We start from the raw sequence: 27858 nt of genomic DNA, 5'->3' as shown, positions 1-27858 counted from the left end.
CTTGACGGGAGGAACAAGGTTAGTCTTTGTCACTTTGGGGGTTACAAGCAGGTTGGATAGGTCAGGGTATAATGTTGCCCCTTCCCCCTCCTTCTTAGGGTCATCAGGAGTCTCAGCGGTTGGGGAATGTGTTTCGTGACCAGCAGGAGTTGCAGGCATGGAGACAGCATATGACGGGGGGAAAGCCCTATCTCTTCCCCTACGTTTACTTCTCTCTTTCTGCCTTTCACATGTACTTTCATCATCCATCTGCTTCACCATCACACCAGCTATTAACTTAGATTCCCTTATTTCTGCTTCCCTTTCCCACTTCTGGTAAGCATGCCAATACATTCTTTTCTTTCCTACTTTCTTTCCCTGTTCACGTTCTTCTATAAGTACTCTACACCTTTTTAAACAATCCGTGCTCAATGTGCCTATTAATGGAAACACCCCCTGTGTGATATGGTGCCAAAGTGGAACATCCTCAACCACATTTTTTCCCCATTTGTCTACCATCAATTTAGTAGGACCTGAAAGAGGGTCAGGTAAAGGTTTTAGTTTCCCTGTTTTGTTCCCCATGGTGTAACTGACTCAGTAGGACAGCTGTGCTTGCACGTTCAATGGGCTTATCTTTCACACAAAATTCACAGTCACACTGATCTTCCCATACAAGTATGGTTGGATCTTATCAAGCATACACTACCTTTGGGTAACTTATTCAGCCAGGTGGTTTGTACGACACATTCGTTCCGAGCAACGCACCCCTGTAGTACACATGAATATGTACTAGACACTGAATGAGCAACCACAAAGTTTATTCTTTATATATTTCATAGATTTTTCAATCATACGCCCATTTTATCACAATGTGCTATACCCTTATAATGTGTTAAATTACTGTAATATCATTATGTTCCAACAAACATATTTAACTTCTGTGAGGATTATCTAATACTCCTCCACCCTTTTACCCTTTTTTTTTTCTTTTCTTGATTCCCCTTGTCAGTTCTAACAACCTTTTTTCCGGAATTACATAGAACTGGTCTACAATACCACAAAGGATTTACATGCCAACGGGCTCTGCTCCCCCAAGGAAATCCATCAGAGAAATACAACCATACGTTAGTTTCACAACCGCTTGTCTGGAATTACGCTGAAACTAGTTTCCAATACCACAAAGGATTTACAAGGAAACAGTTGTCCTATCACACAACAATTACACAGTTACCATTGAGAAAATGATTCATAACACCGTACTCACCCCGATAAAAATAGATGGAGAATCCACTGTTCGAAACCTTTGTCTGACTTCAGGCGGGTTCCTATCACCCTTTTTTGTGGGGAGGTCACCCTGAGTCTCAAAAAAGACCCCTGCCGGCAGTTTACCCTCAGTCCAGACTCAGGAGTCGATCAGCGAAACATCCATCCCACTTCTGACACCAAATGTGAGGGCAATTCTCCTCCTGAAGATAATTTGTGAAGAACAAGCAAACTCAATGTTATGAATCAAGTCTCTTTACTTACATTTTACATGCAGCATGGAGAGAAGTGCGAAAGTTCTGTCCCTTGCTGTTGCAGTGTTCAAGATTATATACAACATCAACAACCCCCTACCCCATCCCCACATGGTACTTCACTCAGCCACCTGGCCTTCATCAGCAAGATAAGATGATCCTTCTCTGCTCTCTAGGGGGAAATCAGGGGAAACCGGGGTTCACCAAGTCAACGTCATAAACTACATTGCCCCCCCCCATATAAATTTAACTTTAGACAAGTTACCCCCTTGATGATCCCTGGAAAATTCCCACACACCTGACATCTAGAGAGGCTAAGCCTGTTGGTTAACTTCCTATACGTCCACCTGAAGTAGAGTGCACCAGCTGGGTGTAAAGAAAATAGGTCTTTTCTCTCATGTCCAACTTCTTGGATCAAATTTAGACCAAGTGCACCGAGCCTGACTGACACCAGTCGAAGCTGATGCGCATCCACGTGAACACTCAAAAAGCGGTGAATTTTGCCAAGCAACACACGTCTCCACTCGTTGACTTCTACCATCAAATTATGGACAGAAGATATGGATAACAAAGAACTAAAGACAAGAAAATAAAGTTTACAGATAGTGATATGAGGAAACTGAGTTGTATGAAGAACATAAAAATGTTCTCACAGCAAAACTGAACAACACACACACACACACACACTATGCCCTACTGGCATAAAATCTGTAGGGCGGGGACAGCTCCACGTTTCTGTCCCACACATGCTGAAGCTGAGGGGACAGCAACATGACTTGTCTGTCAAATCGAAACCTATCGATCAGCTAACTGTCTAGTTTTAATGCTCTTTCATTGATCATCCTGTAAACAAGACGTGCTGCCACGGTGGTTTACTTTTACCGTTTGTTTAACCTTGAATTTAAGTCTGACTTTCTAAACTTACACCTGCTCCATCCCAGGCGTAAAAAGATTCACCCGGGTGCAACACAAACAGGGCTTCAGTCTAACTGGTGCACAGGGAGTAATTTAAAGTCTGTCGTAACTTTCAGCTCTAAGTTGGACGTAACCTTACACCCAGGCGTACGCCCAGTTGGTGCACCCGGCTCCTGAAGGCCTCTGCCCTGCACCCAGGCAGTCCGACTGAGGATTCCCGCTCTATCCTTGTCCATCCGCCTGGCTGATCATTACTAGGATCCTCAGCTTTATTTCTCAGCTCCAAGACCACTTGGCCCTGAATCCCTCCTTCAGATCCTGTTCAACTTACCTTACTGGTCTCTGACGAGCCTGCTGGGATGTCTGGATCCATCCCTTGAGCAGTGGGTTTCTGTACTCCCAACCCTGACAGTTCTTGGTTGCCTCCATTCTGTCCCTCTGCATCACTGGCAAATCATGTCGTGGCAGTTTTGTAATACAACCAATGGTGAACAAAATCAGTGGTTTGTTCTCGCCCCATCTTTCCCTCTTTAAAAATTGGACACCCACTTCCATAGACCCAGCGCTCTGGATCAGACCTCATAGCTCCTCCCTCTGATCCGTCACCATCTTCATCTTTTATCAGCCTCCAATGTGATGTCCATCTCTGCCTCCGACACAGCTCTAACATCTTCTGTCATTAGACCCCCCTTCTGTTGTGGAAGTCCTCAGTCTGTTCTGCTTAGGGTACAATCAGCTCAGACATGATCTTCAAGGATTCAGGCCTTGGTAATGTTGGTGTAATGGTGCTTTTAGACAACCTACATATATGCCCTGTCATTATGTTGTCATGTAAGAACACCTTCAGTCAGCTGTGTCATTAATGGTCCTTAAACTTGATGTTTTCTCCACAGAGTTCAGCAGAGCTCAGAGGTTCCCAGTGATCAGTCAGCCCAGCAGCATCAAACAGACCTGGACTCCATATTCATGGTGTGTACAACACACTGTTTACTATGAACTACATTAACTACAGGTGAAATGCTAAACCATCGACTGATGGATCACATGTTGTGTTCTACCAGTTTATATTCATGTTCAGTGTCTGATTCTGTTCCAGCTGCTGGAGGAGAACATTGTCACATTTGTGAAGAACGAGCTGAAGAGAGTCCAGAGGGTTCTGAGTTCAGATTACCCAGCATGCTTAGAGAGTCAGAGGGAGGATGAGGAGGCGTTGGATGGTGAGGATGAGGAGCAGAGGAGCAGCAGAGATGCTTTACTGAAGATCACTCTGCACTTCCTGAGGAGAATAAATCAGGAGGAGCTGGCTGACCGTCTGCAGAGCAGTAAGAGGATTTGATCAGATTTAACATGATGGAAAGAAGAAGTGAAAGTTTACATTTCCAAACTTTGAAGTAAATATGATGCACACATCTATATCAGATCAGATCCTGTTTGTCATCCACTAATGAGCTTCATAAAACGGATGGGGGAGAAAAAGCTCTAAAGCCACTTAAATGTTGAGATTTTCTGCAGGACCCACTCTTTGATATCACTTGTTTTTGTTTCTTCAGGAACTGTTGCTGCAGTGTGCCGACATAAACTCAAGTCTAACCTGAAGCTGAAGTTCCAGTGTGTGTTTGAGGGGATCGCTAAAGCAGGAAACCCAACCCTTCTGAATCAGATCTACACAGAGCTCTACATCACAGAGGGAGGGACTGGAGAGGTCAATGATGAACATGAGGTCAGACAGATCGAATCAGCATCCAGGAAACCAGACAGACCAGAAACAACCATCAGACAAGAAGACATCTTTAAAGCCTCACCTGGAAGAGATGGACCAATCAGAACAGTGATGACAAAGGGAGTGGCTGGCATTGGGAAAACAGTCTTAACACAGAAGTTCACTCTGGACTGGGCTGAAGGCAAAGCCAACCAGGACATACAGTTCATGTTTCCCTTCACCTTCAGAGAGCTGAATGTGCTGAAAGAGAAGAAGTTCAGCTTGGTGGAACTTGTTCATCACTTCTTCACTGAAACCAAAGAAGCAGGAATCTGCAGGTTTGAAGAGTTCCAGGTTGTGTTCATCTTTGACGGTCTGGATGAGTGTAGACTTCCTCTGGACTTCCACAACAATGAGATCCTGACTGATGTCACAGAGTCCACCTCAGTGGATGTGCTGCTGACAAACCTCATCAGGGGGAAACTGCTTCCCTCTGCTCGCCTCTGGATAACCACACGACCTGCAGCAGCCAATCATATCCCTCCTGAGTTTGTTGACATGGTGACAGAGGTCAGAGGGTTCACTGACCCTCAGAAGGAGGAGTACTTCAGGAAGAGATTCAGAGATGAGGAGCAGGCCAACAGAATCATCTCCCACATCAAGACATCCCGAAGCCTTCACATCATGTGCCACATCCCAGTCTTCTGCTGGATCACTGTTACAGTTCTGGAGGATGTGTTGAAGACCAGAGAGGGAGGGGAGCTGCCCAAGACCCTGACTGAGATGTACATCCACTTCCTGGTGGTTCAGTCCAAACTGAAGAATGTGAAGTATGATGGAAGAGCTGAGACTGATCTACACTGGAATAGAAAGAGCAGGAAGATGATTAAGTCTCTGGGAAAACTGGCTTTTGAGCAGCTGCAGAAAGGAAACCTGATCTTCTATGAATCAGACCTGACAGAGTGTGGCATCGATATCAGAGCAGCCTCAGTGTACTCAGGAGTGTTCACACAGGTCTTTAAAGAGGAGAGAGGACTGTACCAGGACAAGGTGTTCTGCTTCGTCCATCTGAGCGTTCAAGAGTTTCTGGCTGCTCTTCATGTCCATCTGACATTCATCAACTCTGGTGTCAATCTGCTGTCAGAAGAACAAACAACTTCCCCGATCTCTAAAATCTTTAGAGACAAACGTAAACTGAAACTTCTCCATCAGAGTGCTGTGGACCAGGCCTTACAGAGTCCAAATGGACACCTGGACTTGTTCCTCCGCTTCCTCCTCGGTCTTTCATTAGAGACCAATCAGATTCTCCTCAGAGGTCTGCTGACACAAACAGGAAGTGGTTCACATACGACAATGAAAACAGTCGAGTACATCAACACAAAGATCAGTGAGAATCTGTCTGCAGAGAAAAGCATCAATCTGTTCCACTGTCTGAATGAACTGAATGATCGCTCTCTAGTGGAGCAGATCCAACAGTCCCTGAGATCAGGAAGTCTCTCCACAGATGAACTGTCTCCTGCTCAGTGGTCAGCTCTGGTCTTCATCTTACTGTCATCAGAAAAAGATCTGGACGTGTTTGACCTGAAGAAGTACTCTGCTTCAGAGGAGGCTCTTCTGAGGCTGCTGCCAGTGGTCAAAGCCTCCAACAAAGCTCTGTATGTGCACACATCACTTTTCATGTTAAATGTAGTTTTACTTAATTCAGAAAAAATAACAACTATTGTTTGTGATTGTTTCCTTCTATGTGCTGTTGATTCCTCTTTAGACTGAGTGGCTGTAATCTGTCAGAGAGAAGCTGTGAAGCTCTGTCCTCAGTTCTCAGCTCCCAGTCCTCTAGTCTTAGAGAGATGGACCTGAGCAACAACAGCCTGCAGGATTCAGGAGTGAAGCTGCTGTCTGCTGGACAACAGACTCCGCACTGCCAACTGGAAACTCTCAGGTAAGGATTTAACTAGTTTTACAAGATTTCTTATGAAGCTTTAATTGACTTTTTATATTGCACCTGTATTTGGCTGACTTGAGATTCTTGGCAGGTTAAGTGGCTGTAATCTTTCAGAGAGAAGCTGTGAATCTCTGTCCTCAGTTCTCAGCTCCCAGTCCTCTAGTCTTAGAGAGATGGACCTGAGCAACAACAACCTGCAGGATTCAGGAGTGAAGCTGCTGTCTGCTGGACTACAGAGTCCGCACTGCCTCCTGGAAACTCTCAGGTTAGTGTGCAACTTTGTGAAAATGATGGTCTGAGGTCATATCTTCTATATATATCAATAATTAAATTGACCTTTTTTGAATCACTTCAGTTTAAATTGTTGCTCATTGCCATATTAAAGCAGTAAAGCTCTGTTCTCAGCTCTCGATCTTCTAGACTGAGGGAGCTGAAACTGAATAACACAATTTAAACTTTGAGGGTTTTTCAGTCCTTTTTAATGACCCTGTAATTAAAATGGTTGTAATAGCATACTGAAGGGGTCAGCTGACAAAGGAGCTTGTCACCAGTATTGTGTTTATGTTCATGGCTCAGTAACATGACTTGGATATATAAACGCTGGTCTAAGACAGTCTGACTTATATTCATCTGGACTCCATCATGAGTGGTCCAAAGAGAAGAATCCCCACGTCTACTATAATGAAGAATAGATGATGGTTGGAACATTTATAAACTAATAAATTAAGAGCCTTTCCTTCAAACTCAACAGTCCAGTACAGCAGCTGCATCACTGCTGATGACAAACAAACTGTGTGCTGATCTCTCGCTCCATCTTACCTTCACTCGTTACCAAAACAACAAATAACTTAAAACAGTTTCAGGTGAGGCAGTGAGTCGCACCCAACCATAATGGACCAACACACCATTTTGTGGTTGAGCACTTTGCCCTCACACCTGAAGGTGCTGACCCTCTTTCTCACAGCTTCATACTCTGAAAACTGACCCAATGTTCTCTGGAGGTCACAGAGAAACTGAGCCATCAGAACATTATCCACAGCAGAGGCCTTCATGACGGACCCTCTCCACCCATGCTTTCTCTTCACATCCTGTTCATGAAAGTCATAAAAATATTCTGTTGACTGCAGGGGATTAAGCGACTTGCTGAGTGACAAGAAGAGTAGAGGTGAAACAGTTGAAACTAAAGTTCTCAGTTTACTGGTATTACTGTGGCGGCTGTGGCTCAGTGGTAGAGTGGGTCGCCTCTTAAGCTGAAGGTCAGGGGTTAAATTCCTGACTGCTGCAGTCACATGTCGAAGTGTCCTTGGGCAAGACACTGAACCCCAAATTGAATGTGCATCGATCCTCATTGGAGACTGGCCTTTGCCATCAGTGTGTGAATGTGAAAGGGTGAATGTGACATGTAGTGTAAAAGCAGCTTTGAGTGGTCTTTTTTTCTGCTTTTATTTTGAAAGGTTCAGACTTTTAATTTCAGTTAAGATGTTTAACTTTCCCATTTGTTGTCAGTCAAACAGTTAGCATTTAGCGATCAGCATTTAGCTTTCAGTAACCAGGTGAAAAACCTTTGAAATAGAAAGAGAGAAAAAATATATGTACACATGCGCTTATAAATACAGACAGAAACACTCCGCTTCAACCACTGCAAAACACACATTAAGCATCAGTGCCAGATTCAATTTATACAGAACATTTCTCAAATTAGAAGCAATTAAAGTTCATGCCCACTGCAGCTTTTTAAATCTGGAAGCCTTTAGCGTTATTTATAGTACATGTAACTATCCATATTAATCTTGTATTATCCTCTTCATCCGTCCTTTGTGACTAAAGGTGAGCCCAAACTCAACAATCAATCAATTAACAGTCCATCATCACCTGCAAACTTATAATTAGTTAATTAATGACTTTAGGCTCCTGATCTCAGGGTTGCTACGAGGTTCTTGGTCATGGTGTACAGTGACTTTACCATTTCATACACACACATCACATGGATCAAGGTCTTTATAAATGAATGGTTTATTTAACTACTTCTAAACAGAATATTAATGAACAAATAAACAGGGACAATGAATACAACGACGAACAATAAGTGAATGACAACGGACCACACTGTAGAAAGCATCTGTGACTGGTTTCTTTGATGTTTTAGAATTAAATGGGATTTAATTACTAATGCATCGTTCAGCAGTTGAGAGTTTAAAAGGCACCAAGGAAGATTGTGAAGCAATTCAAAAGTAATTCTAATTTTAAAAGATTTTAGGTTTAATGTTCATGAATCCTAGTTAATTTAGCATCAAGCATCAACACATGGGAGATGTAATTGTATCACCTGATGATCCTCTGATGGGTGTGGCAGCAGGCTCTCTTTTGGCGCTCGGGCCTTTTCAGGACGGCTTTTGTCCCTCGTGGCCGATTCGGCTTGAATCGGGTTTCTCCATCTCTCTCTCTCTCTCCGGCTCAGCAGGAAGCTGAATCATCTTCATCTTCACCCCCTTCCTCTCTTTTTGCCAGACGTCGTTCGGGAGTGTCTTTTGTGCAAAGTCTCCTTTAAAGGTTGCTGGATTCAGCTTCTTCAACACGCTCAGTGCAGCACGGGATCAGCAGGGTGATACTGGTGGCGTTCTGCGGCCCAGTACACAATAAGGCCGTTCTTGACGGCTCAGGACTTCAGGAGAGGTTCAGGCTGCATGAGCTGACAGCAGAACCTGGGACAGGCCATGTGGCCTTCCTCTTACAGACTCTGCATGTGTCTGTTCCAGTGCTCAGAATACCTTGTAAAAAGACCTAAAGATCTAAAAAGTTGCGATTTTAACATAAGTGTCCTCCTGCCAGGTCCCAACATTAACTACGTCCTTCAGACGATAGATATTACGGGAGTCTATGACAGGAAGGGTGACTAGGAAGGCAACTTCCCGGAACTCAGGGCTGACATGTAGGACTGTGGCGCTTCCCAGGGAGAAAGCAAGGTGTGCTTGGACTGGGCTTATGGGTCCTGACAGGGCGTTGGTAAGAATACTGTCCACAAGACCAAGAGACACAAGGTAGGGAGAAATTCTCCCCATCGCTAGGCTATCTACTGATGAGGCAACTTCCCGTAGCATGTCGTTCATTAGCATGGTGACGATCTGAGTGTGAGCATAGTCTTTTTGGACTACCAATAGCAGTTTGTTCATGGTTTGCCTAGTTTGGTTGAGGGCAACGCTATGGGTATTGAGAACTAGAATGGTCCCTTTAAGTGTTTCACCTAAAGTCTGCAAATTGACTGTTTGCTTCTGCATGCTCTGCCTGATGGTAGGGATCTCTGCCTGGAGTTCTCCTATCTGCCTTTTAACCGTATTCAAACTAACTGCATTCACGGTTGAGGTTCCAATACTGAACAGAGATCCAACAAGGGCGGCTGCCGTGAGCAGACCTCCCACAAACCGCTTTGAGCGCCTGGGGAGACCACTCAGGTCTTCCTGCGTCACGGTAAATTTCTCTAGCTGCTGTAACATATGAGTGGTGTCGGTGGTGGCATGCATAATTGCATCTCAGGACCAGGTGGCTCCTGTCCAACTAGTTTCTGCTGCTGCGGTGATGATGTGTTTCCTGTATACCTCCATAGGGTTGAGACGGACAAACACTCTTTGGGATTGAGTCCGAAAGTTTGTGATTAACAACCCTGCCTGCTCTCTCAGTGCAATTCCGGCGGCTGGTCCTGGTAATATCATCTCTGGTTGTGTTGTTGCCGTAGTCAGGTACATGGCTAGGGTCAGCAGCCGCATCATTTTTCTGGCAACAAGACAGGGAAACGTAATTAGCACACCTGGCTGACCGGGTACCTATCAGTTGCTCATCGGTGCATGAACAACGCGAAGGCCTGGGCCTCGGAATCTAAAAAAAAAATTGTTTTTTTTGTTTTTGTTTGTTTTTTTGGGGGGTTTTTTCGATGCGGAGTGAAGATTTACACCAAGTGTATTCCTTTTGATCATTCTGGAATCCCTATCCTTTTATCAGGCCCTTCTCCTAGTCCGAACCTAGTGGGAGACCTCTTGGTCTCCACTGAGTCCCACAGGACTATGGTGTTTTTTAATCTGGTTTCGATGGACCCATTTTAAGGTGGCGTCTTTGTTGCCTTTGCTCATCCTGATTTGGTAAGCCACCGGCGAGAGTTTGTCCACGATTTCATATGGGCCGGCCCACCGAGGGAGAAACTTGCGAGAGATGACCCTTGTGGCTCTCTTTACGGCACCTATCGGCTGTGCGAACAAATAGTACCATACTTTATCCCCGACTTGGAACTCATGTTGAGAAGCTTTCTGGTCATAGTATGCCTTCCTGCCTTCTGCACTCTTTTCCAGCTGTTGCTGGGCAAATGCAAATGTGGCTCTCAAGTGAGCATGAAGGTCGGCCATGTACTGGTGGGTGGTGTAGTCGGTGGCTATGTTAGCTTCACCAGGTTGGTACAGCAGATGCAGTGGAAGGGTCATACAGTCATCATCTCGAATGGAGATATTCCGGTGGACTCGTGCTGAGTGGCTCTGATGGCCATGAGTACCAACGGAAGTTTCACATCCCAGTCTTTGTGATTGGCCTTCACAATTTTTTTTAGCATGTTACCCACCGTTCGGTTTGCCCGTTCTACCTGCCCTGAAGAGATGGGGTGGTAGCTGATGTGTAGTTGGGATTTGATTCCCAAGAGTTGCCAAAGTTTTTGTAAGACTTCGGCAGTGAAATGGGTCCCTCGGTCTGAGTTAACCCGAGCAGGTAACCCGTATCTTGAAAATACATGATTCACCAGCAGGCATGCTGTGGTTTCTGCTGTGTCGGTAGGTGCGGGTAAGCACTCTATCCACTTGGTAAAGGCGCATGTGACAGTGAGAAAATATTTATTTCCCCAAGTGGATCTGACCATTGGCCCCACCCAATCAATTTGGAGATCAGACCAGGGGAATGTGACTCCTTTTTGTTGGAGGGGTGCCCTGTGACTGGGATTTGATGGCTGGAATTGGCAACACACTAGACAGCCTTTGACATATGCCGTTACGTCTTCCCGCATGCGTGGCCAGTATGCCACTTGTTGTAATGCAGTGGATGTTGCTTTGACCCCATGGTGACCAGCACACGGTGCGTCATGGGCATATGTAAGCATAATCCCCCTTTGGCTACGTGGAACCACGAATTGCGGTGAAGTGCGATCCGCGGAGTCAGAAACAAGAAGGCCCTTGACGAGACTGAGCCTGTGCTTGATTGCCATCAGGTCTTTCAGATCCCGATCGGCACTCAAATCAGCCGGTAAGATTGAGTGTGCGTTGGCATCTTTAAGCCAAAGAATGACCTTAGACAGAGTCGGATCACCGGCCTGTTGTTCCATCAGATCGGATCCACGGAAAGCACGTATGCAGGCTAAGCTGCGGGAGGGTTGTAGCTGTGACGGTCTGCCTGTATTGGACACTGCATCTGCAGACGCCAGTAAGGCAGTTTGTTGGCGTGTGAGCACAAGGATTGATGGATCAGTGGGTTCGGGAAGCCATTCTTTCTGGAATTCCCAAGGTGTACCCTGAAGAGCGCCCTGTTTCGCCAGCATGTCGGTGAGGTCGTTGTACATTTTGTCCTGGCCGGGGACACGAGAATGACCTCGGACTTTCTTCCAATAGATGTTCATATTGTTTGCTGTGACCAAGTGGTCGCATGTCACGATCAGATCTCTATGTTTGACTGGTTTCTTACTGGACGTGAGGAACCCATTGCGTCTCCAATTTGCTAAGTGGCAGGTAAAACCAAGGCGAGCGTAGTTGGAGTCGGTACAGATGACAAGGTCAGTGACTTTGTGTTCCAGTGCTATGTTTACGGTGATCAGGACGCCGGCGAGTTCGGCGTATTGGGAAGTTCGGGCCCCCAGCCGAAACGGTCGGGGCTCGCATGGTTTATCTACAACCCACACAACTCCGACACCAGCTTGTAGCTGTGCTTGATGGTGGTAAGAACAACCATCTACATAGTGACCATGTCTCGGCAGGCGTTTTCGTCAAAGTAACGATGCCGAGTGGTTTCAGGTGGTGTTGAAACTTGCCTGATTGGGTCTGGAGGAGATTCAGCCGCTGAACAGTTCTGGCAGGCTGCCAAGTCTGTGCCTAAGGGCAGCTTCTGATTTTGCGCGTATCGAACCTGAACGTCATAGCTCTGTAAGGCCATGAGCCAGGCCGCGATGCGGGCGTTGGTCACAACGCCATCTCTGATGAGTTGACTGTTGAGGAATGTGACCAGTTGGTGGCAAGTATCAATGGTAACCTTCTGTCCACCAATGTAGTTGGAAAAGTGTTTGATTGCCCAAATTGTGGACAACAAAGCTTTCTCACAGTCTGAATATTTAAGTTCGGGGCCAAGGAGAGTTTTGCTTGCGTATGCCACCACACGCTTATCTTGGTCGTACATTTGGTACAAACCCGCACTTAAACAGTGGTCTGAGAAGCCTGCTTCGAGGAAGAACTCCTTGTCTTTGTACGGGTGGGCGAGACAAGGGGCCGAACACAACAGCTGTTTGAGTCTTTGCATGGCTTCCTCTTGGCTCTCACCCCAGACAAAGGCTGTGTCCTTTTTCAGGAGCTCAGTTAAAGGTCGTGCCACGTCGGCGTAGTGTTCAATGAACTGCCGGGAGTAATTGCATCCAAGGAAGCTGCGATGCTTGGAAAGGTCGTGGTGGCTGGAATACTCTGTATTCCCTGGACACGACTGGACTGGGGTTCTATGCCATTCGGTCCGATCAACAACCCTACATAGTTGACCTTTTTGCGACACCATTGGCCCTTAAGAAGGGAGATCTTGGCTCTTGCCGCTGTAAGCTGTTGCAGGACGTGGTTGACTTCTGCCAGGTGAGCTTCCAGTGAGGAATTTCTCATCAGGATGTCATCCACATAGATAAGGCTACCTGCGACCTTGCGTCAGGACATGCTTTATTCAAAAATATGTTGAATTCAGCAGGTGAATTTGCGTAGCCAAACGGACACCTGGTAAATGTGTATTGTTTGTTATTAAAGTTGATGGCATGAGTGGAGTGGCCTCCAAGGACAGCCCGAGCCTCAAGAACTCCCACAAGGGTTGAAAGAAGGCATGAGGGTGTGTTAACCTCTGCCCTGGCTGAATGTTAAGCCTGATTGGAATGTTTTTCATCAGAGGAGGGGCTACGATTTCGTCCTCATTTATAACTCCACAAGTGTCTGGAATTGTCTGGCTGGACTTCATATTTTCGGAATCGGGTGTACCCTCACTAGGCTTGGGCCCTGTGAGAGACCACAGGACGCGGTTCACCATGTCGACTTGAACCGCCAGTTGGACAAGTACATCGGTGCCCAGGAACACAGCGTGACGCAAATCTGGGACAACCAAAAAAAAGTGGACCAAGGATCGGTGGTTCCACTGAAGACGTAGGGCACACATGCCCATGGCTGTGACAACCGTTGGCGGATCGGTGTTCAAAGGAAATCGCCAAGACTTGGTAACCAACTCAAGGTCAGGTTGGCTACGCTGAAGGGTTAGGAAAATAGTCAGTCCAATTGCCGACTTGTTGGCCCACAGAGCAAGAACTGCGTCGTTCATCAATGTGTTTTGAAGCACTACTCCCCCCTTAATGAGGGGATGGTATCGCTCCTCATTTGCCCATGGCTGAAAGAAGCAGAGGAAAGTGTCGCTTTCCTGGAGGAGGTGAGCTGGGGATTTCTCTGATTCGTCACATTTTGTCCCCCCTTGCTCTAGTTCGTGCATTGGTTGCGGACCTTGTTCGTCCTGGATGAGTTGGGGCTCGAGATCGGCCAGGTTAAACGCATAGCATTGCGCTATTGCTTGGTTCGGCATTACGGCAGGTAGGGGCTGACGTACCTGTGCCCATATTTTGAGTCGCTTATAGTCGATTAGTGGCTCAAAACGCCTGAGTAAGTCTTGGCCTATGAGAAGAGGGACAGACTCGACCGGAGACACGTAAACGGGGTGGACCAACTGCATTGACCCAATCGTCCAGTGCAGGAGAGCTACTGAGTTCAAGGAGGTGCTTACTAGTGAGAAAGCTTGTACGTTCACGGTACAGTGTTGCAAATGAAGGGTCCGTCCCGTTTTTTGGATCATGTCCTTAAGTTGGTTGAACAACTGTTGAGACATGACTGTAATATCGGCAGCTGTATCGACAAGCGCCTCATAGCCCAGCACCCGTTCGAGAGTGGTAGCCAAATAGAACTTGCGAGCCACACCCTTTGCGGTGAGTTCGCCCAGGAGCTGCTGAAATGGTCGTATGTTATGACTGGCGGCGGCGTCGGCGGTTGTCGGGGGCACGTTAGGATCTAAACGGACGACCAGTACGGCGTTGTCGGGTACAGGTGGTTCATTACCGAGCGACGTCGGGTTCTGATCTTTGCTGCTTTGGCTAGACATTGAGTCCTTGGGAATTGGTGTCGGAATTGGAGGGTGTTCTGGTTGATTGGACTGCGGGGTTAAGAGGGGCGCTGTTAGTTTAACCCTTGTCGGGGGTTTGGTGGCTGCGTTGTCTCCCGGGTCCACGCCTAGTCATAAGGACGATTCGGGTTTACTGTGGTTAGACCAGTTTTGGATCACTGCTAAGATATCCTCGGCTAAGGTGTTTTTCGCATCTACGGGGCCATTAGCTCCGATCGGTTCGGCCAATGGTTTTTGCCAAGGTTTTGTGTTGTGACTATCGTGTCTGGTTGGCCTTGAGCGGGAGTCGGTTTGTCCGAAGTGTTCCGTGTGGTCGCGGTGAGAATTTTTGTTTTGGTCCGACCATGGGCACGGTCTTTCGCTATAGCCCTGCTTGTGATGTCGAGGTTGGCCATTTTGAAAAGAGCGCGCCCGGTTTGGTGTAGGAGCGGGGTGTCTCCTGTGGCTTTGGTCACTACTTGGGCCACCCTTATGGTCTCCCTCAAGCTCCATCGTTGGGCCATAGGACACCTGGAAAACCGTGGGGTCCGAGCCCTTGTGAGGGGGTGTTTTTTGCTTAGCAAAACCTTTGGCAGCCAGTTCGCGCAACTGTGAACTGCTCAATGTGTTGGGGCAGGCTGCGACGCCGAAATGATGGCTAGTGGTTGGATAGAGGTTTTCCACAAACAGTGCTTTAAAGTTTGGGTCTTCCTCCATGTTAGGTTCGTTCTTGGCCCCATAATAGGCTTTGCGAAGCCGGTAGTAGTACAACTGTGGATGCTCTTGTCTCCCTTGTTTTACAGCCAAGGCCGCTGTCAGGCCGGTGGTTACCTCAAGATAAGCAAACTCGCGGATCATGGCTTGGCATAGCGCGGGATAGTCGCTTCAAACATGGGCTGGCTGCCGCTCGATTAACTCACTGACCTCACGGCTCGAGGTCACCTTGATGAGGTATCTCTTATCCTCCACTGTTGCCTGTGGGGACCTTCCCAAGTAATAGTCAATGTCTTTGAGGTACGCGGCGGTCTCATGGGTACCATCAGGTTTTGGCTCGAACCTTGGAAGGTTACGGGAAATTTTGTCAAACTCCCTTGTAGGTATACCTTGTGGAGCAGCGCCAAGATCTGGTGCTGCTACTTGCGGAGCAGGGCTCAAAGATGGCGCTGCTGCCTGTGGAGCAGCGTAAGGATGCAGCGCTGCTGCCTGCGGAGCAGGGCTCAAAGCTGACGCTGCTGCCTGTGGAGCAGCATAAGGATGCGGCGCTGCTGCTTGCGGAGCAGGGCTCAAAGATGACGCTTCTGCTTGCGGAGCAGCGTAAGGATACGGCACTGTTGCTTGCGGAACAGTCGCTTAGCCGCAATTCGGCGTGATCCCGCTGTGTTCCTACGTCGATTAACTGTTCTTCTAAGTCGGTTACACGTGCTTCCGCCTGACCGTGCTGTATTTCTGAATCGGTTAACTTTTGGTTAACCTGTGCGTTTTTCTGCTGCTCAGTTTGCCACTTACCTGTCATCTGATCAAAATCATGGTCGCTTCATTTTAACTGGGCCAGTAAATTAAAAACCATACACCCTAAGGTTCTAGCTAGGGCCTTGTCAATGGTAACTGTGGTAACCAATGGTATTTATTTCATGCATTAGTGCTCACTACTCATGAGGGGGCGCTTATTCTCTTTACACTAGACTGACAGGTAACACAGTCACGTGACCGCAGGCAGAATGGGATGGCACGAACAGTAAACACAGTAGACCTCTATTTTGCAGTGAACCAGAATGCACAACAAAGGGGATTTTGGGCATCAGAAAAACTCAAACAGCGTAAAATAGGAACCGAGCAAGAATGGTACGATTAACGGCGCTAATGTAGCATTTAACACATAAGGGAAAGCTTAAACTGGGTTTATCTTAGCGGCTACAGTTAGCGGCTAACGGCTAAAGCTAATTAGCAAAACATATGCTACCTCCGTGGCAGCAAAAGGGGGGCTCGCGATCAATACACTCCGGAAGGGCCTCCGGTTAGTGGCTAACAGCTAAAGCTAATTAGCACAAACAAATGCTGCTTTTGTAGCAGCAGGGGGAGCTCGCGATCAATAAGTTCCGGAAGGGCCTCCGGTTAGGGGCTAACAGTTAAAGCTAATTAGCACAAACAAATGCTGCTTTCGTAGCAGCAGGGGGAGCTCGTGATCAATAAGTTCCGGAAGGGCCTCCGGTTAGCGGCTAACAGCTAAAACTAATTAGCACAAACAAATGCTGCTTTTGTAGCAGCAGGGGGAGCTCGCGATCAATAAGTTCCGGAAGGGCCTCCGGTTAGCGGCTAACAGCTAATGCTAATTAGCACAAACAAATGTTGCTTTCGTAGCAGCAGGGGGAGCTCGCTGTGGGTAAACTCCGGAACTGCCTCCTCGGCGGGAGATCGATCAGTTTCCGGGGGTGACACCCACAATTCAAAAATGGCGATCCTGTCAAAGTTCAGGACCGCCCAAGCCTTGAACAGCTTGTGTGTGTATGAGGCTTTACCACGGCCGCTAACAGCATAGCTTTACCTTTGCCTACACAGGCGCTCAACACCTTGCTGGTGTTAGCGTGAACGAGACAGTATGCAACACCACACCCAACTCAAATGTACAGTGACTAAGTCTCACTTCCTTTCTGTCGCAGTTTAAACGTGCGCAGAGAATAAATCCCCCAGCCGTGTTGGGACGACTTGCAAAGAAACTAGTTAGCTATGCTAGTGCTTTAGCATTGCGGTAAGCGGTTGAGCGTTTGTCCGCACGTCCAGACACTTCGTGGTACGAGGGTAAAACAACTCTTAGGCCTGTTAACAGGTTACAGTGCAGGGGACTCCTAACACTGACAATGCATGCAAAATCACACAGTGATCACTTCGATAAGTTATCCAAAGTGAATAAACAATCAACAGCTTGGTGACTTGTAATCTTGTCAGGCAGGACAATCAATTAGTTCAACTTAATTTTGGCGTGACTAACTAAATATTATGAGTCGCTGGCTCTTAACAGCGGACTTTTGTTATTGCTCGCAGCTGATCGTGACGTAGCTCCAGCTGACTCTGTTTGTTTCGTTACTATGGTAACAGCTCAGCACTCAGTCTCACCATGTGATGCGCAACACAGCTCCTGAAGTCGCTCTGATTGTTAAATAAAAGTGATCTTTTGTGTGTATGAAGTATAAAAGCTTGTGAATGCGGCCTCACACGGGGCACCAAAATACTGTAGCGTAAATCGGTCGATTAATTGTTTAATAATTAATTAAACTCGTCATAGAATGCCTGCACTCTATATTGACGAGAAGTTAACTTTAAAGTTAATTAAAAGACTTAACCTATCATAGGTATTTAACGGGGCACCACCCAATTTTGACAAAACAGGGAAAATATATAATGAATTACCTAATTATTTTAATTCAGTCTCATAATCTGAAGGTGGCTACAGTTTAGAATTGAGTTCGTTTCGCGGTGTACAGAGGCTTAGTACTTCACACACACAAAGACACTTGAATCAGTACTTTATAAATGAAGAATTTATTGACTAATACTACTAAACATACATGAGATAACTAAATATGGTGATGAACGTGAAATGATTAATAATAATAATATAATAATACATTTTATTTATAAGTGCCTTTCAGGACACTCAAGGTCGCTGTACAAAAAACACAAACAAGAGTAAAAACACCAACAAGGGTAAAACAGACCAGATAAAATACATTAGGAGTGGGTGAGGGACAGTGCTTAGAGTTGGGGAGAGTAGGTGAGGCGGAACAGATGGGTTTTGAGATTTGATTTAAAGATCGGGAGGGTGGTGCAGTTTCGGAGGTCGGGTGGGAGGGAATTCCAGAGCTGGGGAGCAGAGCGGCTGAAAGCTCTAGCCCCCATGGTGCTGAGGCGGGCAGGGGGTACGGTGAGGTGGATGGAGGAGGAAGACCGGAGGGTGTGGGATGGAGTGGCAATGTGCAGGAGGTCGGAGAGGTAAGGAGGGGCGAGGTTGTGAATAGATTTGAAAGTATACAGAAGGATTTTGTAGGTGATCCGTTGGGTGATTGGGAGCCAGTGGAGTTGCTGTAGGATGGGGGTGATGTGGTGGGAAGAAGGTGTTCTGGTGATGATCCGGGCGGCAGAGTTCTGGACAAGCTGAAGTTTATGGAGGGCTTTCTGGGGGAGGCCAAAGAGAAGGGAGTTGCAGTAGTCAAGGCGGGAGGTGACGAGGCTGTGGACAAGAATAGCAGAGGTGTGGGGAGTGAGGGAGGGGCGGAGACGGTTGATATTACGTAAGTGAAAGTAAGCGGACCGGGTGACGTTATTGATGTGTGATTGGAAAGATAGAGTACTGTCGAGGATGACACCCAGACTCTTAACCTGAGGGGAGGGGGAAACAGGGGTGTCGTCAATGGAGAGTGAGAAACTGTCAACTTTAGATAAGGTGGATTTGGTGCCGATAAGAAGGATTTCGGTTTTATTGCTGTTTAATTTTAGAAAGTTTGAGGTGAACCAGGATTTTATTTCAGAAAGGCAGGAGGAGAGGGAGGGGGGTGGGAGTGTGGAATTCGGTTTGCAGGAGAGGTAGAGCTGGGTGTCATCCGCAAAGCAGTGGAAACGGATGTTAAATTTGCGGAGGATATGGCCAAGGGGGAGGAGGTAAGTGATGAAGAGGAGGGGCCCCAGGACAGAGCCCTGGGGCACACCTGTAGTGACTGGGGAGGGGACGGATGTGAAGGACTTGAGCTGAATGAACTGGGTGTGGCCTGTGAATAACAGGATGAATAAGATGAAAGATGGATTAAAACCTGTTCAAAGGAGTGAAGTGTAGCAGCTGAGATATTAGGAGGTATATCGGCCAAAACCTTATACTAACCTTCCTAACAAATCTGTGACTAAAGCATCAACCCCAATATACAGTAAAACCAAAGTTAGACCTACTCGGAGGGTGAGGAGGGTCAACTGCGTTGCAGATGAGGCGTGTGGAGAGCATGAGGTCGGAGTGGTTCGAAGCATCTGATGCCGGGCTTGTACCCGGGTTCCCTCGGAGCGGCGCCGCAAGGCCGGTTCGGTCTCTCTAGATGATGACCTGCCGGTCAGTCCTGCGTTGCAGCCTGAGCCGGATGGAGGCTGAATGCGTCTTCTGGGTTCGGGACTGAGATTCTGTCCGAGCACCGGGGCTTGAGCACCGGGAGAACTAGAGTCTGTATTTTGAGCAGTCAGATCTAATGCTGGAGCAATGTTGACATGCGAGGTCTTCAGCACGGCAGAGTGCACGCAGGTTCTGGGCCTACTCGCGGGCAAAACTTAAAAAGGGGAAAGGGAAGAAGTTACGGGGGAAGGGGGAGGCGGAGGCGCTCGTCAGCGGCCGGGACGCAGGGTGTAGCACAAGAGGGGAAGAAGCAAGAGGAGGAGAGAAGTTGTCACCTCTCATTTAAAGGGTCTCCCCTCCCCAGGGGGGGGGGGCGTCCGGGCACCGGCGCGAGTTTGACCACTCCTCATATCCGAGACTTTCTCTACTTATTAAACTACTTATTTTTACCCCAAAGTAGTTATCCTTATCCATCTAACCTCCCCACTTGTAAGACCTCTGGATTCTCAGCTGCACATACAACTCCAAACACCACTGGATGAAAATACACAGAATGAGGTTACATGACAGATTCCTGAGGATAAGAGTACAAGTTACTGATGAATGTCCAGCTCAACACATAGCAACCTTCCACACTTTTTATGCATTTCTGTGTGAATGTGACACCTGGATCTATATAGATATATATATACATATAGACCTCGGCATCTCCTGGTCACACGCTATAGTATGTAACAGGCACATTTAGAACCATTCAGCTCAGTGCAATGTATGCAGTGTAACCCTAACCGTAGTGGCGTTAACACAGTTTTCAAGTAGTGCTCCAAAATGTGAGCAATTCTGTGATTTAAGGTTTGACACTGTATGTGCAACAAGATTTTACTTTAAAATCAGAAATGTAAGTAGAATACATTTCCCCAAATAATAATTGTGACTGATCAATAAACAGCCTTAAAATATCTTTGTGCCTTTTGGCAAACTTCTTAAAAACAATTAGAGGAACACAGCGATAGACTTTGGAACCTACAAAATATTTTTGGCAAATCACTATTTTTCAACAATGCTATTCAAAACCGTTTTAAGACAATTTACAAATGTGCTTTGCAAAAAATAAATCACAAGTAGTAATATCAAACAATGCTGTGTGTCTGCTCCACCTGAACACAGAGGTGGAAGACTTAACCATAGAGACAACAATCTAAGTTGGTCCATTTAACAGGAAAAAATGAAGCAGTCCTTTTGGACAAGTGTGTTTGAAAGTTGCATTGCAGGGATTGGACAAGGACTTGTTCACTCCTGAAGCTTGTTTTTCAAGAACTGTGCCTTTGATGACAACCTGTACCCATCCAGATTTAGAAGAATGCACAACTTTGAAAGTGCATTTGAGCTCTGGTACCCACCAGCTTAGGTTCAAACAGTACATCAGTCCAAATAACAGAGCACAAGCAACCACAATGCTCTCCAAACCACTGAAGACCTCCACACCTTCAATCAGGACACCAACTCCCTCTGGTACATCTCCAGGCTCCGCACCCTCCTTCTGTATGACATACACTCCCATCACAGTTTGCTCCATGAAGTTTTGGCCTCTGTGTCTGTATCCTGTGGAGTAAAATAAGACAAATACATTTTCTGAGTCTAGATAAAGAGTGGCAAGAGACTGGAGGAAAGACCATATTAAATGTGCTGACTGCAATGTGGGGATCTGGAAAAGATCACATTAATAAGGTCAATAGTCATTGTTGCAGTCCATGGAAATGTAGTACGTGACAGACAATCAAAAATATAGCAGCTGCTTTGATGCAAATTTCTTAATAATTTTCTTCACAACACTTTCAAAAACCTCTGTACAAAACGGTTCATAATGACAGTGTTTTAAGACATCGAAACGCTGATTTGTTTAACAGATGCCAAATTAGGTGAAGGACAAAAATGACGCTTTATCTGTTCAGGATTTTAAAATGTATGTTTTGCCTTCTAATATCATTTTCATCACCCTTATTTTCAGCTGCGAGTTTAACATATCAAGTGAATAAATATGTATATGTGACCTTGTCACACCTATTGTATTTACGTAACTCAGCATGTGATCCTTCACAAGTTTCTCATGGTCTCCGTTCAGGTAGATGCACAAGGATGCATGCTCGTCTTGTATGTATTGTGTCATCCTGACAAAAGACAGTCTTCATAACAAACTGCAAGTTCTAAGTGTTGAGTATGGTTATTGTGTGGTAGGACAATACTTTGGTCTCTCAACATCGATACACAATCTCAACCACATCAGACACAAACTGAGGCAACCACACACACACAAGGTGGTTTTTCATTAGGACCAAAAAGTTCACTGTAATTTTACCAATTAATTCCCCATCTCTGACCGAAGCAAGAGTGAACAGTATGATCGCCTGATGAAGTCTGTAGGGATGTAGTATGTAGGGACAGTCCGAAAATATAATACCAGAGTGCTGAGATATTGCACTCACAAGAATGGGACACAACCTGAAAACATAATGCCTCTGGCCGCTGCTGTCACCAATGCAGAGGCAGAAAAGCCAGAGTCACTCAGTCAGAATATTCTGGACTTTGCTGATAACAATTGCTGCTAATAATTTGATCATTTTAGATTTTATGGAACTGTGAGGGCTAGAATATATTTGAGTCTACAGTTTTGCATTGCAATGTGGTCACTAAAAAAAGCTGTAGTAAAAGAACAGGAAGGTGACGACAGATGAATCTTAATAAAAGAAAATAAAATAAAAACTACTTTTAAAAACCTTCATGGCCATTTAAGTATAGATTTGAGTTTACCAGTTGCATTTAAATGCACCATGAAATCTCGCACGCTTTGATGTTGTGATGGAGATTTCAGAGTTTAAAAGGTGCACCTGAATGCACCAGAATTCCTTTTTTATAGTCTATGATCGTTGCTACAATCAAAGTGTTTGAGCTGACAGACCACAGCTCGCAGGTGTAGATGTGACTGCAGCTCAGAGGAGCCTGTTTAAGTGCAGTGGAGTTAGTGAGCCTGTTGAGTCCGTTTGCCCATTTTGGAACAAACCTTGGAGATGGCCACCATGAGATGTCTGATTCTTCTTCCAGCCACCCCACCTTTGCGTCGAAAAAACTCCATCATGCGTGATGAGTACCGGACCAGCTCAGCAAAGAATGCAGACAGCAGAGGTGCAGTTGATATGCACATGAACTTATCAATCTGAAAAACATAAACAATGCACTTTTCACTCATCCTATTAGAACATCACAAGAATACATAATACAGGATGGATGTACAATGAATTACTAACCATTTGATCACTACATCTGCACGACCAATGAAGAGAGAATAACTACGTATCAAATTACCCATATCCTCGTTTTTGGTCAACACTATTGCATTTGATTTGTCATTATTTAACAGTTCTTGTGTGTGCACAGTCTGGGGCATACAAACACACCTAATATATTTAGGACATGTTCCTCTTTCAAAGTGAACAGAGCTGGCTATCTGAAAACTAAGTGACCCATGAAGACCAAATACTCCACTAATGTGCAAATGTGATGTTACAGACAGAGGAAAATAACTTGCTATAGACACAACAAATGTATCTTGCTTCTTTGTAATTATTTCCCCAGAGAAATACAGTGCACTTCAGCCTACAATAAATTAGTGAGGCCAGTTTGCTTGATAAGAGCAAACGTTTGCATCACATCTTTCATGGCATCATATCCTCCAATACTTTCCTTTAGCCAATATGTGCATACTGCACATGGAGAGTGTTGCGTCTCTGTGACAAAAAGGTTTAGACAGGATTTACTCGGCCTTTTGTGAAGTTCCCCGAGATGCAGCTCCGAACCGCGGCAGGGAGTTAATTTCAGCTGTTCAGCCGAGCTCGCAACGAGCCGTTATAAAACGTCGATAGAAAGATGCATCAAACATGATGAACAGGTTTAATACTTCGGCATAAACGCAACACACGGGTCCGCTGATACGTCTTGTGCTATAACTTGAGCTTTATAAGGACTGACTAAAGAAACTTAACCACCTTAACTTTATTGACTTACCATGGCTACGACTAAATCCTGGAACACCCCCCACACCATGTCTCCCCCATGCAGAGTGCTAGCCTGGCTGAGGCTACGACATGGGTACACCGCAACACATTAACCAAAGGGCTAATGCCTTCACTGAAATGAATGCTAATGCTAAATTCATTGACCATGCTAGTTACAGATGAACTTTTCTGCAGCGCGGTTCAGTGGCAGGCATTTTTACATTTTGAGAGATAATGTACCTGGGTTGTACATAAAGAAAACCTAACTTAGATATAGCAACGTTTAGCTAGCCTTACCTGTGAAAAACACGAATGAGGAAATACGTGTTTGAGCGAGAACACCCAACTGACAAATGTCTTTATTTATCAATCACCCTGTAGCAATGAACAGATTTGTATGAATATATTTAAATGACTTACCCTTATTATCGAGGATGCCCAACGATAATGTGAAAGAGCAGGGGCAGGTGCTCGGTCAGTCCACATCCATGACACATCCGAATCCCGCTTCAACAAACTTTTTCAGCTTCCGGTGGGCGTGGAGCATGCGCAAAAGCTAACCCTGGTCAGAGTTATTGATTTGATTGACCTCATTCTCATTGGATTGACATTAAAGAAATTAATTAATCCACATTTCTTATTTGTCATTCCCAACGAATACGAACCGATCATTTAATGTACATAAATACAACAAACTCATTTTATATGAACATATATCTAGTTTACTAATCAAACAAATGCCCTCGTTGTTTTTTTGAGTGTGTGCTTCTGCGTGATAACGATTAACAACATCGGACATATTTAATTCCACATTCAGTAGATTTTAAACAAACAGACACAATAAGGAGACCTCATCTGACACAGAGACTCTGTGAGTGACACGCAGCTAGTGCGAGCTCAAGCCGGCACCGCAGCAGCAGCACGCACTCCAGCAGACCGTCTCTGAAGTTGTAAAAGTTCAGCGTCTTACCGGCTGCCTCTTCGTAGATTATCGGTCCTGCACTGTGGATCAACTTTCCCTGAACGCTGCCTTTGTTAACGTGCTCTTTGTTGATTCCTGCTGTGCTGCTCCTGTGATGCTGTGTGTGTCTTTTAATTGCTCCAGGTGCGCTCGATCAGGGCCGGTCGATTCCTTCCAGTTTGTTTTGGCTGCACCTCGTTTAACAGCTGATCAGGCCCACTACGTTACCATTCATTTACTGATTAGTTATTTTCATCTACATGCCATGTTTAGTTTTATTTACATATAAATATATATATTTATACAGAGCTATTTTTATATCTGTATCCACATTTATTATTTATATTTTATTTAGGCCACAAACTGCAGTTTGACAGTTCTGCTGCATATTGGACCTAATAGTCATCACTTTATCAACACAGAAGGAAAGGAAGGTATTGCAGTCATCAGCAGTAAAACATGGTGATGTGGAGGGCGGTGGTGAAACAAAGATTTAAATAGTGTCATGAAATCTTAGGATTTATTTTTGATGAAGAAATCAGGTAAGCAAAATAATCCGTCCAGGCTTCCTGTCCTGCTCCTTTAAAAGAACGCCAGAGATCTTTAAGATGTAGGTGATGCACTTCCACAGACGTTCAGACCTGTGACAGTGAGGTCTCAGGCAGCAGACAGCCTCTGTTATCCACTGACAGCAGGTAGCCCGTGTCCTCACCTTTACAGGTGTCTCTTTGTCCAGTAACGTGGAGCAATGATCATTAAAAGACGGCATTAAAAAGTCAACATGTGAGGATTTATATTAAAATCACAGCAGAGGTGTGCTGACAACTGGTCGCTGTATTTGCTGTAATGATGCCGGCATGCAGTGTTCTATTAGGACAGGAAAGGTCATCAGTTACACAGAGATCAAAGGAAATACATCAATGATCACTGATCAGTAGGTCTTCACAGCCGATATCATCAATATCTATCCCAGAGAAGAAGGTCCGAGGTGTGAGCCCTCCTGTGAGCGGGGCTTTAAACATGTGGCTTGAAGTTCAAAGATTCAGTGATATTAAGAAATTCAGTGGCTCCACAGATTGTGACATCATCAATGTGCAGGTTAAACCAGCAGCTAAAAGTGCTCTGTCCAGCTTCATGAGAGAAGTCAGAAAGTGAACTCAGGTACAAACTGAGCAGCTGGACCAGGAGGTCGATCAATGAAAACACCACAGTGAGACCTCCACCGCGGCCTGAGAGACGTGGAGTCCCAATAACTGAACAGTCCATGAGGCACAGTTCATTTAAAGCAACACATTGTTTATGTCAGGTTTCAGTGTAGAAGAGAAGAGACAGACTGTCCCTTAAAATAAGTCATTCAATATGTGAGCCTTGTTACCCACAGATCTGCATTAATCAGACACATTTTAATAGAGGAACGGGGCCTGCGGGGGGGCATGCAGGCTAAAGGATCACTCGCCCACCAGGGTGATCCTGACGATGACGAGGGCGTGTGTGTGTGTCTGTGTGTGTCTGTGTGTGTGTGTGTGTGTGTGTTTGTGTGTGTCTGTGTGTGTGTGTGCGTGTGTGTGTGTTTGTGTGTAGTCTGTCAGGCTGTCTGATCACACAGGAAGGCTGTGCTTCTCTGGCCTCGGCTCTAAGCTCCTCCCACCTGAGAGAGCTGGACCTGAGCTACAATCATCCAGGAGAACCAGGAGAGAAGCTGCTGTCTGCTGGACTGGAGGATCCACACTGCAGACTGGAGACACTGAGGTACAGACAGACAGACAGACAGACAGAGAGACAGACAGAAGCTGTCTCTCTGTCTCTAACTGGTGACCTTGCTGTCTGATGGAGGATGTGAGTGAAGCTGTATGAAGTAGATTCTGATCTGGTTTCTTCCTCCAGGTTGGACCATGGTGGACGGCACAGACTGAAACCTGATGAGAGGAAGTGTGAGTGTGTTTGAACTTTGCTTCATGAGAACACAGCTGCTCATGTTGGGCTCCAGTGTTTGTAATTGTCTGACTGAAGATGAATTTCAATCAGGATTAACTTTCTGTGTTTGTCAGTGTGGCTGTAAAGATGTACGAAGTGAACAAAGTGAACAGCAGGATCCAATAAAAGAATCAATACATTTGATTATCAGTGCAGAGAACATTCACTGTGTTTCTTCCAGCTCTGATCTTTCTGCTTCATGTGACCTCTGACCTAATAACAGTTTGAGACAGCAGATGGTTCACAGCTTCTTTGTGCTGCACTTTTATTACTGACACTTGATTGTGCTCTTATCCTGGGCTCCACACATCCTGACTGCCATGTTCACTAACTGTTCATTTCATTACAGCTGCAGTGTTGAGTTTCAGTGCTGCCAAATATTCACAGTTAAACATGAAATCTAAGTTTGACTGACTTTCAGAAACTGTCAGTAAAGTTGTTTTTGAATGAACAGATGATAACCTGCAGCTGTGTTGTGTCTCCTTCTCTCCATCAGACGCCTGTGAGCTGGAAGTGGACACAAACACAGTGAACAGACACCTCAAACTGTCTGACAACAACAGGAAGGTGACACATGTGAGGGAGGATCAGTCATATCCTGATCATCCAGACAGATTTAACATCTGGCCTCAGCTGCTGTGTAGGACTGGTCTGACTGGTCGCTGTTACTGGGAGGTCGAGTGGAGAGGATGTGTTTATGTATCAGTGAGTTACAGAGGAATCAGCAGGAGAGGAGACAGAGATAAATGTGTGTTTGGACGGAATGATCAGTCCTGGAGTCTGATCTGCTCTGATAAAGGTTACTCTGTCAGGCACAATAACATACACACAAACATCTCCTCCTCCTCCTCCTCCTCTGGTAGAGCAGCAGTGTATGTGGACTGTCCTGCTGGCACTCTGTCCTTCTACAGAGTCTCCTCTGACACACTGATCCACCTCCACACCTTCAGCACCTCCTTCACTGAACCTCTGTATCCTGGGTTTGGGGTCTGGTCTGGTTCCTCGTTGTCTCTGTAGGTGAGAGAAACTCTGCTGACTGAACATCACTGACTCTGTTCACTGACTCAAACTCTTTAATGAGTCTGATTTCGTCACTTTGATTTGATTAAAAACTCAAAGATATTTACTTGTAAAAAAGAACTCATGATTTTGATTCGTTTGTGTTTCTGTTATATTTTGAACGATGTCGTCGTTTATTTGAATAAAATCTTGACCTTTGATCCTGAAGGAAATCATTTCATGTCGTCTGTCGTCACTTTGAACACGTGTGACGTTTGTCTTGTAACAGGTGACCCTTTGTGTGAGACCACATGGACACAAATGTTGGAACACTTTCATG

General features: G+C 45.7%; 1 protein-coding gene across 1 annotated transcript; it reads left to right on the top strand.

Annotated features, from left to right (window-relative positions):
* The first annotated feature begins 3377 nt into the window (after window positions 1–3377).
* LOC138590776 (NLR family CARD domain-containing protein 3-like) lies at window positions 3378–27575 on the top strand. Its single transcript, XM_069661133.1, has 8 exons — window positions 3378–3384; window positions 3473–3733; window positions 3962–5765; window positions 5876–6049; window positions 6144–6317; window positions 26127–26281; window positions 26387–26476; window positions 27016–27575. Exons 1-8 carry the CDS (start codon window positions 3378–3380, stop codon window positions 27534–27536), a joined length of 3186 nt encoding a protein of 1061 aa, XP_069517234.1. The 3' UTR covers window positions 27537–27575.
* The last annotated feature ends 283 nt before the right edge of the window (window positions 27576–27858 follow it).

The sequence above is a fragment of the Semicossyphus pulcher genome, unplaced genomic scaffold (assembly GCF_022749685.1).
Source record: "Semicossyphus pulcher isolate SPU_LCO1_2020_fin unplaced genomic scaffold, fSemPul1.0.p SCAF_14, whole genome shotgun sequence".
Lineage (NCBI taxonomy): Eukaryota > Metazoa > Chordata > Actinopteri > Labriformes > Labridae > Semicossyphus > Semicossyphus pulcher.
This window is presented reverse-complemented; position numbering and strand designations above follow the sequence as displayed.